Raw genomic sequence first — 13,966 nt, forward strand, 5'->3', positions numbered from 1 at the left:
ATGATTAATATTTTTGTATAGTAATAAAATACAGTATAAATGTGTTAATTGATAAGCCTCTGGGAAGCAAGACGTTACAATTTAGATGGCATGAGGAAAGCATATTGACTACTGCTGAGGCCGCAGTGGGCACGGGATCGCCTAACTCTTCTCTTTTACTGTTTGTGTTCATTACATTACTTTTTAAAGTTTGCTTTCCCATGAAAACTGAAGAAAGTGCCATACTACTGTGCATGTCTATTAAAGTTCAAGTAGGGGCAGGCATGATGAAGTAAGTCAAACGTGAGATCTATTACTAATTGAAATGCATTGAAATATTACATTAGAATCAAGAATTCAAGTTCATTATTTGATCCTGGAGGTCCGTTGAAGCTGCCAACTGTGCTCCGCCTTGCTTTAGGCGAGCCTTGCATTTATTCTTGGGTGAAATGAACATCCTGTGGGATTTGACTACGTTTATTATCAAGCTAGTCAGGCTGCAGGTGTCCTCTGCTGAGTCACGTCTGCTTGCAAACCAGCGTGAGCGTGGTGTAAAAATGTTGCCTCTCTTTTAAATGATGAAGAAAGTGTTGTCGCTGGACATGTAACCACAAGGACCACAATGTGTAAGATTAAAAGTTCTACAGTCATATGTTACATTTCACCTGGTGTTTTACATTTAGGCCAATGTCCTGTATGCTAAAACCCATAAGCAGCAACAGCTGCAGCTCCATTCTTCTAAATAATTGAAGTGTGTATGTTCATTTCATACTCTTAAATTGTTTTTAGAGAGTGCACTTTTTTGTGTTAGCATATGTGAGAGAATACTTTGTCACTCCAATATATGTTGTGAGTCGTGACTGAGCAAGATTTTATGACTTGACTTAGAACCATGACATGACAAACATGACTTTACTTGGGACTTGCTTGACACTTGAAGGCAACTTTTCATCACTATTCATGTTGACAGACACTATGGAGGATAATTTTTGCCCAAAAGATTCAATTAACCTTCGTTGTCAATAAACTACTTGAAGCCACGGACATCCTTGGTGTTTGGCCAAGATCAGAGTTCAAATGCTTCGTTCAAGGACATGATCCAACCGGGAGCAAAGCCCAATAAATGTTCCCTTGATGGATTTCATAAGCAAGTGACATTGAGGAAACTATTGACACCGTTGTGTAAGAATGACCAGTAATTTCTGTCCAATAACTCTGATGAACAAAACATGGCTAAAAATTATTTCATTCTATAAATTGATTTTCTGCAATATGGTTTGACAGGAACGAATGAAAAGCTGTGTATGTGCACACATGAATCAGCACATCAAGTTCTATCAGGGCATCGTTTCCCTGTGGATCTTTTGTTTCATCCAAGTTGACCTTGATGCTAATGAGCAGCTGGGAAAAAACGAAGAGCACAACAGAAGTCAAAGTGGTAGCAAAAAAAGGAGGAACATTATAGACATGCTGTTCTTATATAAATGCACTCACTGGCCTTTTTATTGGCATTATAATCAGAAAATGACCCTTGTCGGAAGATACTAATTGAACTGAGTTTTTCAAGATCCAAGCCGATTTTTTTTATTTTTTTTTGCTTTGACTTGAGAGCAAACATTTAACATAAAAGTGCTGTATGTTGGCAGTAAATGCAATGTAAACGTACATCACAACAAGCAGCAGTTTGGCAGATGTGGGACCATTAAAAAAAAAAAGTATTCTAAAGAATTTTACTATCAAACTAAACATAATACAAAGGGAAATACGCTTGTTTTTAAAACAAGATTTGCTTTACATAAATCAGTTTAACTCATTCACTGCCATCGACGGCTATAGACGTCAAAAATTCATTTGAACTATTTCTTAGTTTCACATTTTTTTCCACTTTTGTTAAGCGTATGACAACCTAGGAAAAAATGTATTGTACGTTTAGAACAGATATAAAATTTGTGATTAATCGTGAGTTAACTAGTGAAGCCATGTGATTAATTACAATTAAAAAATTGAGTCGCCTGATGCCCCTAATTAAAAAGAAAAGAAAAGATTATTAAAAATTAGGGGCGTCAGACGATTATTATTTCTTATTGTAATTAATCGCATGACTTCAATAATAAATCACGATTAATCGCAAATTTTATATCTGTTCTAAATGTACAATAAAAATTGTTTAGGTTTTCATACTCTTGTTAACAAAAGTAGAAAAAAAGTGAAACTAATAGAAATAGTATTAACATTGAATTTTCTACGTCAATGGCAGTGAAAGAGTTAATTTAATGCCAAAAAACTGCAAAACAGCACAGGCGGACTAGCGGATCGCATCAGTATCGCAGTGTTAAAAACCTTAAGGCAACAGCTAATAAAGTACAATATTATAGAGTGCTATTTTTCTTATGAAAACGTTCTCTTTGTAAGGTTAGAACAGATTAAGGCTATTTATATTCATTTCAATGGGGAAGGATAATTTCAAATTCAAATTGGGTCTTGGGAAAAATGTGCAAGCTTAACGGACATGAGACAATTTGAATAGAGAACAACCATTTTTTCTCAAGTGCAATCATATGTATAAACAAGCAGTCATCTTCCGCTTTTATGAAATTGGTGTCCTACAATATAATATAATAGAGTAATATAATGTTATAATTAGCAGCATGAAAAACTGTTTATAAGTGCAAATAATTTTTTTTAACAAAATTTTGAGCCAACAGCATGGTCAAGGAATGCATTAAATTCATATCTCAAGGTGCCCATGGATTTGCCCCGAGGTTAAAACAATTCAAAAGGAGTTTATGATGCCGTAAGTTTATCATATTGTGCAAGAGCGTAACATCTATCTGAGCTCCACCAACTACGTGCGAAAAACGTTAATCCATCATCCCATGCACTTTGTGTGAAAGGTAGGGCACCAAAGTGCAGATATACAGTAAATTATTGGGTGCTGCTGATCCCTTCACAGGGCATTGCCGGAATATTTGCAGCTCCAAGAGAAATGCGAGCTGTCACATGGGACGTGTCGCCTGAAGGCCTCTCATCATCTTTCACCAGCCATATGCTCACACATTGCCAGTGCCACGTCGCTCGAAAGGGGCACTTGGATGCAACAGAAATGTCACGTCATCGGCCTTCTACCAAGAAGCTGGACAAAGCCAAACACCCCCCTTTCCACAGCCCCTTCCTTTTGTATGTAACCCCCCCACCCACCATCAGCACTTTAATTTGCTTCAGTGAACTGGCCATATAGTGCATGACTTGATGTGACGTGAAAGCTAAAGGACATCTATTAAAGCCCTGTAATAACGCTAGTGTGTGTGTGTGTGTGTGTGTGTGTGTGTGTGTGTGTGTGTGTGTGTGTGTGTGTGTGTGCGTAGGGGTGTGTTTATAGGGGGGTGGAGTGTGTGCTTGGGTCAGAAGTATGGCGTAATTCAACAGCAGCATCCTCTGTAGCCAATCCTCAGATGCCGAGAGGGAGCGACAGAGAGAAAGTGAGAGAGAGAGAGAGCGTTTTTCGGTTCCACCTGAACCTCCACTCCTCTCCTCTCCTCAGTTGCTGAGATCTGTCAGTAACGCGAAGGTAGCGGTGGACTTTTCCCGAGCGGAGAAGTCAAGCTTGACTTTCACATCCGAGTCGTGTGACAGAACTGGCGCCGCACTTTCGACAATTACGTCACGCGGCGATTTCGCGTCGTTACACACGTTGTCCACTATGCATCTATCAGCCAGGCAGCTTGGTTGATTTTCCGTTTTTTGTTTCCTTTTTTTTATTTTTATGATTAATTCTCTGGAGGGGGATACATATTCACAGTGGATGCGTAAACCCAACAAGCACTGTGCGTCGGAGACCACCAAAATGCAGGTTGATCGGGGCAAGGTCCGTGCGTGGAGTGCGTGCTTTTTATTACTTTGCTCAACTCTGTGTACAACTGAGGTTGGAGGCTCCCACCAAAGCATCCCTCCATCAGTGTGAGTAAATGCTTTCCAAGCAACATTTTTTTTTTTTGGACGGTAACTGTAAGAAAGTTGGCGATTTATATCAATTGTCATTGTGACGTTTGCTTGTCATCTTTAAGAATAATCACATTTGCCACTCATTAAAATGATTCGATTGTAAAAATGATGCCTGCGTTAGTTTCTAATCATATTTTTGAACCTGCAGAGTGAAGCTCTGGGCTTCAGCATTTGGAGGTGAGATGAAGTCAATCTCTGCAAAGTACTCGGGCTCCCAGCTGCTGCAGAAGGTTAGTTGACTTCATCTGCACTTAATTGAATTCACACTCATTATTGTAGGTTTACCTGCACAAAAACCTACTTCATGATTGCCTCATTTGTAGCTACATGAGTGGGCTAAATGACAAATGACACGTATGCATCTCTCAGTGTAATCAGTTGTGCATTTCAAACGGCGATACACAAGTATGCCTTAAGTGAATATAATGTGGGACTACTACTTAATAGAAAATTATTTCAAAGCATATTCCAAAAATTATTATTATTATTTTTTAAATGTTGTTGTGTTCAGGCACTCACTCCTAAAATTTTCTATATATGGACACACAATTTTAATAGTTTTACAGTAATGTGATGTAATTTGGAGAATTTTTGAGCAGTCATTTTGGTGCTTCTTAACCTATTTTCCTTTATGTGAATACACTAAACCGTACAGTAAGTGAGTGAATGGATTGATAAAGTGTATACGTTGCTGCAGGATGTGTCATATTTTAGTAATTGTGCTTTTACTGATGCAGTGAGATTTAAGATACCCACCCTCAGAAAAAAAAAAAAGTTGTACTTGTGGGCATGTGGGCTTGCCGCTAGATTCCCTGAAATGTTCTTTATATATCCTTGACTTTAACAGCCAGCTGACTTTTGCGCTTTCTCGACTCCTATTTCTGACATGAGAATGCATGTCATCATTTGCACTCTGCGACGTCAAAGCGGACATGTGTAGAAAACATAAGGTGATACAATGAAAGAAAATTTTAAACGGTTGAAATCATACAGGTGGATAAAAGTAAGTGTCAGGGTTAGTTCAACTCCACTGTGGCTTGTTGCTGTGATGCATGCGTGTGAACACGACCACACACTACATTATATTCACATGCACAATCACACATATGCACTGTATGCCTCAGGCGCGGATTTCATCATCCGCTGCTGATAAGCCTGAGTCAGGGTGTTATCTTTTTGACGGGATAAAAACTCTTCCCCCTACTCATCTTTTGCCGCTTCCAAAGAGGAGATAACCCTCCTCACGGAGTGACGACCTCCTTAGAAAATGCAAATGAGGGCCACAGGGTTAACTGAGCAAAAAAGAGACCGAAGACCTTGTTGCTGGAAAATTGTATCTTATGACACCAACTGGGAATGTTTCACCTTATTGCGTAGGCATTGAGTGATGCTCACCTTTCCCACTGAATGTCGAGCCTTGTCTGATATGCGCATTGTGTTGAATTGCTTTGACACTTCGTAAAGCGTGAAAAGATGAAGAGCAACAACAGATCCCCCGAAGACTTATAGACATGTGGACAAAATTGTTGGTACCCTTCTGTTAAAGAAAGCCACAACAATGACCTGAATAATTTGAAAGTGATGAGGCGGGAATTTGGCAAAATGTCCTTATGACAGATCTATGATTACAGGCTAAACAAGGAAGTACAGTGTTTTATTTAAAAACAAACAAAAACAAAAAGAACAAAGAGCTTCTTTGAAACCTGGAGAATGTTTGGTTATGATCTGGGTGCTGCTTTGCTTCATGTGCCACAAGAATATATGCTGTAAAGTTTACTGTATGAATTGTTAAATTAAGCTAGCTAGGTTAGCTTGACAGTTTAGCCCACCAATAGTATCAATTTAATGGAGAAGACAGCAATAGATCATCATCAACCGAGTTAATGAGCCTCATTTACTCATTTATACACACTAATAATTTTGTGAAAACAGATTGGCCAGCCCAGAAAGAACACATGTAGTTTTAAAATCTGGTGGTCATATGCTTACGCCCATATGTCGAGCATATTTCATTATTTATCGTAACAGTACAACATTCATATAAACATTAGTTTTTTTAAAAAAAAAAGTGCTTTCTTCTAAATAATGTACATTCATTTCATACTCTTAACTTGTTGTTTGTTGTGTACGTTTTTGTGTAATGATCAGTGAAAAATATTTTTGGGATCACGCCAAAATATATGTTGTGACTAAGCAATATTTTATGACTCACTCAACTCATGACTTGCTTGAAATTTGGTGGCGACGAGACTTGCTTGATTATTATTATTATTATTATTTTCTAACTAACTAGCTTGAGACTTGCACGTATTTCCAGCTTTGCCGCGTATAATAAAATTTCAAGACCGTTAAGGCATACTGGAGGGAAATGTTCGGCCCAAGAGAAGTCTTGGTCTCAAACGCAAGTCATGGCTCCAATGACACAAAACTGACGGATAACCACAGATGGGAATGAAAACGCTCAAGTTAGTATATAGTTGCCGGAAGTGCATCACTCTGCGCCGTTTTAGTCCTGCCCCCTAAAAAACAGGAAAACTGGGACAGTGAAAATTCAGATTATTATTATTTTTTTTTTTTAAATTACAAATGTATTTAGAAGCACATCTCTGAATTCAATTAAACATATTTTAACAGTTTTAATTTTACCGTAATAATACTACTAATACTAATAAACCTTTATTTAATCAGGTTAGTCCAACTACCATTACAATCTGTTTTCCAAGAGAGACCTGACAGAGATGACGAGTAAAATGCATTCAATTAACTTTTACATTAAACAAAAATAAACAATTCCTGTGCTCGTCAGTTTCATTTTGCATTACATATTTTGACGCATCTTAAAAGAGCACTGGATCCTGAAACCTCCATCTCCCCTTTCACCCTCTGTCCTCATTTGTCCTCCCTCTCCAGTTGCTGAATCTATCTCACAGCTCTCATTTCAAGGTTATATCAATAAGGGAATGTGTGTGTGTGTGTGTGTGTTCCTGTACACGAAAACTCTGATCAATAACTTTTTCTTTTTTTTTTTTTTACACTGCATGCAGTGCGTCACAGTCAAAATGCATCTTACAGACTTCTGAAACATTAAACATCACCCATTGATCGTCACAATGAGCTCTGTGTATTTTCCCCTCTTCACTGCTATTCTGCTGAATTCCTTAATTTCATGTATCATTGAACAAGTTGTCTCGAGTCTCGTGTGTGTGTGTGTGTGTGTGTGTTGGATGGCGGCTGTACTTGTTTTCAGCTCACTGACATTACAGCTTCCTCGAATCACAATATGGGACATTTTTCCACAGTGCAATCATTTCAAGCCCCCTAGTGATGAAAGGTACATTTCAAATTACCACACTAAAAAAGCCAAAGCTCTTTAATGGCCGAGGGATTTTGTTGGCTGAGCACATTAAATGTGGACAAAACTATTGGTACACACCATTGTACTGCCTAGGGTTGGCTGTGGCTTGGCCTATACAGAATTTTATATGTATATAAATATGTATTGCTGGTGTCAAGTGGAATTTTTGTGCCTCAAGCCATTTAAATGACGTGCACACGTGAATAGTATAGATTTGTGAAAAAATATGAAATTGATCAAATTGTGACATAGGATGTTTCAATATAACTACAGACTGGTAGATTTCCAACATCTTTCATTAAAAATTCTGAACTTCCTGAAATGGTTAGCCTGACCCATTCCCTTTTGTCAACGTTCACACTATTCCCTGACAGTGTCCTCAACGATTGTTCCTGTTCCTTATGACGTACATGAGAGTTTGCATATCGACGATTCGACATAAAGCATGCTCAATCCGTGATCATCACAACACTTTTCTCACACACTCAAGGGAGCATTAGAGAGTAAAAGGCAAGGGGACAATGCGAAGGTGTAATGATGTGTGACTGGCTGCTTTGCAGGAATCCATTTTCCTGAATGCTGAAGAAAGAGAATGTGTGTAGCCTATTGTTTTGCGCAAATGCATGGTCTCTATTATCATTTGCTGCTGTTCGGCTTCACGTTGTAATCGAATGACGTCTGCTGACAAAATTTTGGGATCATAGTAAAGCTTTGTTCTCAAAAATAAATAAATAAATAACTGAATTTAACTGAGTTCCGTTCCTACGCTGGCGATGTAATCCAAATTTGGATTTAAGTCGTATTTCCCCGTTAAAGTCGATATTTACATCAAAATACTTTGTACAGTAATAAAAAAAAACATATTTGCGCGACCCGGAAGACGCTGGAACCAATATTTGACACTCATTGCTGTCGGATGACAGAGCGGAGCTAACTCAAGCTTAAACACAGAAATGTGACGCGCCTGATGGCGAGCCGACCGGCTGATGGACGTTCGTTGCTGGAGGTAACAACGACACAACTTTAAATAACTTTAAAATGGCGTGATTACTGTGGGAAATTAACAAAAGAGAAGGTGCTACGGACGAGCCATGGGCGCCGTAAAGTCGACGTAGATCGCGTGCGACGTAGCTCAAGGACTCCCTGTAATTGACAGGTGATTTAAGGTAGCATATGACAAGTTGGGTTGAACCATTCTTGGACACTGAAATAGAATAGCATACTGAATACAAAAATAATTTAATGAACTTATATTTTTCCTTGAAATATTTACATACACTGTACATTTGTAACTCATTCACTCCCAGCCATTTTCATTGAAGCAACCCTCTTTGCTCCCGGTTGTTTTAATGGATTTTGACTGATTTTGCAAGGCCCACAGAATATTGTGTTCTATTGCTATAAAAACATGGAACCAACCTACCGAAAAGAAAGATTTGAGTCGCTTCTTCCATCAGGAAAAAGGTATATTTCTTTATTAGAATATAGCTTTTTAAAGTTTCATCATTATTCATAAATCTGTTTAAAACAGTGGGAAAAAGAGCTTTTTGCAACATGGCCCTGTTTGATCTCGTATACTCTGCTGCCCCCTGCTGGCCATTTTTTGTAATAACTACAATTGCTTCAAACGTTCTCTTCAGTTCAGAGGCTGCATCAAAGCCTTCTGTATACATAATAATACGTTTTTGGAATCATGTTAAATATTTAACTCTTTCACTGCCATTGACGTTTATAGACGTCAAGTAAAAACGTACGGAGCACTGCCAATGACGTCTAAAGACGTCATCCAATTTTTAATTTTTTTTTTTTTGAAACGGGTGCGAGCAAGGCTTCCGGAGCTGTGGTGAAAGTTTCCAGCCGGTCTGTTGTGCCTAATGACTATTTTTGGCCCCTAGAGGGCAGCGATGACTCTCTTTTGACAAGATCGGGTGGGCGTCAGTAGAGGCGGAGCTAGAGCGTCGAGCAGGAGATGAGAATGGAAGACAAAGGAAAAATGGCGGCCGGTCGCGAGGAGCTCACGCCCGAGCTGTTTTTTTCAAAGACCAAAAGCATCGCTGAAAGAGCACATTGTTGACGACGATGATCATCATCGATGATGAAGATGAGGGTGGTGACTCCGTGGTTGGGAAGCATTGACGCGGCAGTAGAAGACGTTAGATGGAGCTAGATGGAGGAGGGAACGGGCAATGGCGAGCGTTTGCAAGCAGCTCTACACCTACAAGACGAAAGGCATCGACCAACGCTAAAATAGTACATTGATGACGACGATGATCATCATCGATGATGATGAAGGTGAATCCGAGCTTGACGGCAAAATTGGAACCGCTGGCGCGGCGGCTATGACGGTGTCGTAACGCGGAGCGCAGCCGAGCACGCACAGGCGGACGTTCGATCGGACGACGGAGAGTGCCCCGAGTCCAATGCATATTCATCGGAGGAAGTGTGTACAGTCTGCTACTTGCTTTTTATTCCCCGGAAAAAAAGGCCGTCAAGAAAGTGTAACGTTTGCATGCAAAACGGACCAATGCGAAAGTGAAAGTAAACTGTTGTGCGAGTCCTGGCGTCTCCTTGCACGCAGGAGAGCGTTACAAAAAGAAAAACTGTATTTGAAACATCCACATAATTGTAAGTAGTACCACAGTTGCACACATTTGTAAATAGTTTGCGAAATTGTTTTGTCAAATTGTTACACTGTTGAATGGAAATAAACGTATTTTGCAATCAAAAAACACTTTTTCATTGTTGATGAAAGCGTTTTACAGAAGTAAAGCACTATCTAGGTGTTTGTGGCATCATTCATGGACAAAAAGAAGTGTACAATTCACTAGAGTGCATGAAATAACATCGTTTCACAAAAAGCTCTTTTTCTCCGCTTTTTGTTTCAAAACAGAGAATTTCGGTGAAAGTAACCATTTTCTATTGTTGATTACTGAAGAACGGAATAAGGTAGGTTTTTTCTGATGAAAGCTGAGAGTCCAATCTTTCATTTGGTAGTATGTGTGTTTCCATAGTCCAAACACAACATTTTCTGTGGACCTTGAAAGATCACTCAAAATGCTTAAATCGGCGGGCAGTGGGGACAACCCGTTTCTGAAAACGTCTGGCAGTGAAAGAGTTAAAATAGAACATATTTCTATGTTATTGGGAGCAAATGAGTTAATATATTTTAAAATCTGACGCACCCCCTTCACATACCCAGAGGATACTTTCACACACATGAAACTCAAGATGCACGCATTTTAGGACCATATAGACCAAATAGAGCCCCTCATCTCTCTCTCTGGGAGATTGCTGAGTGGTTTGGCCACAACATGAGTTACACCGTACTAAGAAATGATGAGCTGTGTCAAAAGTTCTGCCGAAGTTACGAAGATAATGATCATTTTGCTCATTGACGTACGTGTATGGAAATGTACTGCCTTCCAGTGTGAGGTGTTTTTAAGGTTGTGTATATATTCCTCTAATGAACCAACGCTTCAGATGTTCACATGTGAAAAATGCTGACTAATTGCTCTGTTTGTGTGAAAACAGCCTCATATTATACCTGCGAGCAGCAAAATGTATGAAAGACCTCTCAGTGTTATGGAGGGAATTTTTTACGCCTCCATGGATATGAAGTATTTTCACCTTTTGCTCTTTGCCTTCTTTGGCGTGAGATGACTTGGCGCGAGCGTGGGACGTGTGATGGTGCCAATCTGCTGCCGAGGATGGGTGACGTTCGAGGCGTTCCGCTGTTGCTCCATGTGTCAGTACAGGGGAGACAGCCGCAGATTGGATTTAGTTTTGGGGGAAATTGACTAGCTGTCAGGTTCCGTTCAGTGTGACCGATGATGAGGTGAGCTGAGGGTGCGCGTACCGATGGCAGACCTCCGCGTTCGCATCCGCCAAAAATGATCTTTAGCTGCCTGAATGGTGCTTATTTGTGTGCGTCTGCGTGTAAATGAGACACAAAGAACAAGGAACAATGTCACGTGTGGAGTTAATTACAAAGTCAGCAGGAAGGAGTGCACGCCTGTGCCACGCATGACGCTTTCATGTTTGGAGCAAGCCAGCTTCGCCACGCAGCCACCTACTCATAATGTAATTAGTGCTTTGTTTGTGAGGAAAGCCATCGTGAATCAAACACGCCACCTCCGCTGCAGAGAGCTCAAGTGCAAGGGAGCGAGGCCTTTGGCCACCAGATTAAAGTATTTAGATCACATGCGCTGACGCTGTATTTGTGGGCTTAGGAAAATCAAATGTCTTTTGATGTCTTGTTCTTCTGTGTGTCTCTTTTCATTTATTGCCAGCCTCTCTCACAAAGCTGATGTGAAGTGTTTGATTTTTGTGGCTAATTTGTGTTTTTTTTTTTCTCCCCCTCATCCACATTTGAGCATTTTTACAAAACATGCAAGCATGCAGTCTAATCTTGTGTGAACACAAGTACTGAATAGTGTTTGAATTTAGTCTCAGTTTTAGTCCAGTTTCAATCACAGTTGTGTTGTCATAGTTAGTGAACCACATCCCATTTTTATTTAGTCGCTGTTTAGGTCAAGCATTTTAGTCTTTATTTTAGTCCAAGAAAACATGATTTTATTTGCCTATTTTTAGTTAACAAAAACTGTCAACATTTTAGTCTTGTTTTACTCAGGACAATCATTTTACCCTTTTCCATTTTTGTCAGCAGAAAATATTAAACATTTTCATCTAATCTGAAACTACTTCACATAAAATGTCTCATCTTTTTGATGATAAAACAACTTGACACACAATTTCAGTATATCAACAGGTGACTATGACTCCATGCTACAAGATAGTAAATTGTTTGAACAATATAGCTGTTGGATTAATCTTATATATAAACAACCAGCACCAAACTTTTTGTTAACTTATTGCAATGTCTTTGTGGTGAACTGTGACGTGTCTAATTAGGTTTGTTGTTTTTTTTCCAGCTATCTTGTGTCCACATATGCTAAAATCAAGCATCGTTTTTTTTTTTACCCCACTTGTAGCGATAATATGTTCATATATCACGTCTACTCTTTCTTCCAGGCAAAGCAAAGCATGGCCAGTAATAATTTACTTTTTTTCTTTCTTTTTTTTTTAACCTTTCACCGTGAATCCATCTCCTGTCCGTTCCATGTTTTTGTGCACGTTGCACTCACTAGCTTCAGATTTGAAAGGGTGTGTGTCACTGTGTGTTAGTGACAGATTAGCAGAGGCAGTATTTCACAAAATCGTAATTTTCGCCTAGTTTTTGTTCTCGAATTAAAATGTCCACAGATTTTGGACCAGTTTTTATTAAAATATCTGTATGCAGTTTGTCACTTTTTTTTTTTAAACTCGCGACTGCCACCTCTGGCCCAAAGCGTAACTGCAGCATCTGTGTCAGGCTTGTTCATGGTGCGCGTGCGATTATGTGCACGAGCACAGTTGGAAACTCCGCCCCCCCTTCCCCCAAAAAACTGTGGAGTGTGCAGGGTCCACACACTCTACTATAAAGGGAAGATAAAAGCTGATAGGTGCAGTCAGAGTAAAACAGTCAGGGCTCTTCGTACTCATCTGGGCATTGGTGGAGCATGCATGATGTAGAAAAAGCTTTAAAATTACCTTTTTAAATGGCACAATGCACCTTTAAGTGTGCTACATTTTCTTTTTCATTTTTTACATTATCTTTATTAGTCGACAAAAATGCAGACTGATTTTGTGGCAGTTAATGTTTATTAATGGGGGTTTTAGTCTAGCCTAATTTAGTTTTCGTCCGGTAAAGAATGTGTCGATGAAAATATATATTTTTTAGTTTTCCTTGACGAAATTAACACTAGCACTGAATATATTCTGTCGTCAGGTATATGCAACTCAGGTGTGGCTCTGCCTCAGTTGGCAGGTCATCAGGCACATTCATACAATCACACACACGCTCATGCACACACACACACACACGCACAAGCACCTTTGATCTATCACATTAAGTTTGCATGATTATGACAGATAGCTCATTCTCACTGCTCCAGAACCACAGTAAACATCTTTGCAAATGTCTAGAAGTGCTAAATACTGTGCAGCTTTGTGTGAAGGACCGTCAGTGACTTGCTGCTTCCCAGATCCATCATACTTTTTAGGGAGTTTTCTGCCGGTAAAGATGGACCCTAGACATTCTGGTAAACATATTCAGGAATCAGACAAACGTCAGCTTTGCCAAGCTTAAGCAAGGAGTACGGTGACTTTAAAGGGCCATTGAAAGGTGTTTCATAAAACTTGAGTTCAGCAGAGGAGAATATTGCAACTACTGTATACACTAACTAAGGCTACGTTCACACTGCAGGCAAATGCGACCCAGATCGGATTTTTTTTTTGCCCAAATGCGACCTGTATCTGTCTTTTTTTATGTCAGTCTGAACGGCTCAATTCTGATTTTTTTCATATCCGACCTGGGTCACTTTCAAATGTGGTCCTAGATCGGAAACGTATCCGTATTTTTGCAATGCGACCGCTGTCTGAACGGCCAGGTCGCATATATCCGACCTCGACGCGGGGGCATTAAGCTTAATTAAGGCTTGACGCATCCGCGAGGTCCGCGTGGCTCAGGAGACGTACGTGAATCTGCAAAGTTGTTTCAAGTAACAGTTGTGACTATATATTTGACTTTAA

The 13,966-nt window shown here is 39.6% G+C and overlaps 1 protein-coding gene across 3 annotated transcripts in view; it reads left to right on the forward strand.

Moving 5' to 3' along the window:
- The first annotated feature begins 3,451 nt into the window (after nt 1-3,451).
- LOC144053507 (voltage-dependent calcium channel subunit alpha-2/delta-3-like) overlaps nt 3,452-13,966 on the forward strand; it is a 133,689-nt gene continuing 123,174 nt past the window's right edge. For all 3 annotated transcript variants that reach the window (XR_013294465.1, XM_077568018.1, XM_077568025.1), the window contains exons 1-2: nt 3,452-3,936; nt 4,130-4,211. Coding sequence is in view for 2 of the 3 variants with exons in the window: in XM_077568018.1 (XP_077424144.1) it covers nt 3,743-3,936; nt 4,130-4,211 (276 nt within the window). In the remaining variant the exon portion in view is untranslated. The remainder of the gene's footprint in view (nt 3,937-4,129; nt 4,212-13,966) is intronic.

This window comes from Vanacampus margaritifer, chromosome 1 (genome assembly GCF_051991255.1).
Source record: "Vanacampus margaritifer isolate UIUO_Vmar chromosome 1, RoL_Vmar_1.0, whole genome shotgun sequence".
NCBI lineage: Eukaryota > Metazoa > Chordata > Actinopteri > Syngnathiformes > Syngnathidae > Vanacampus > Vanacampus margaritifer.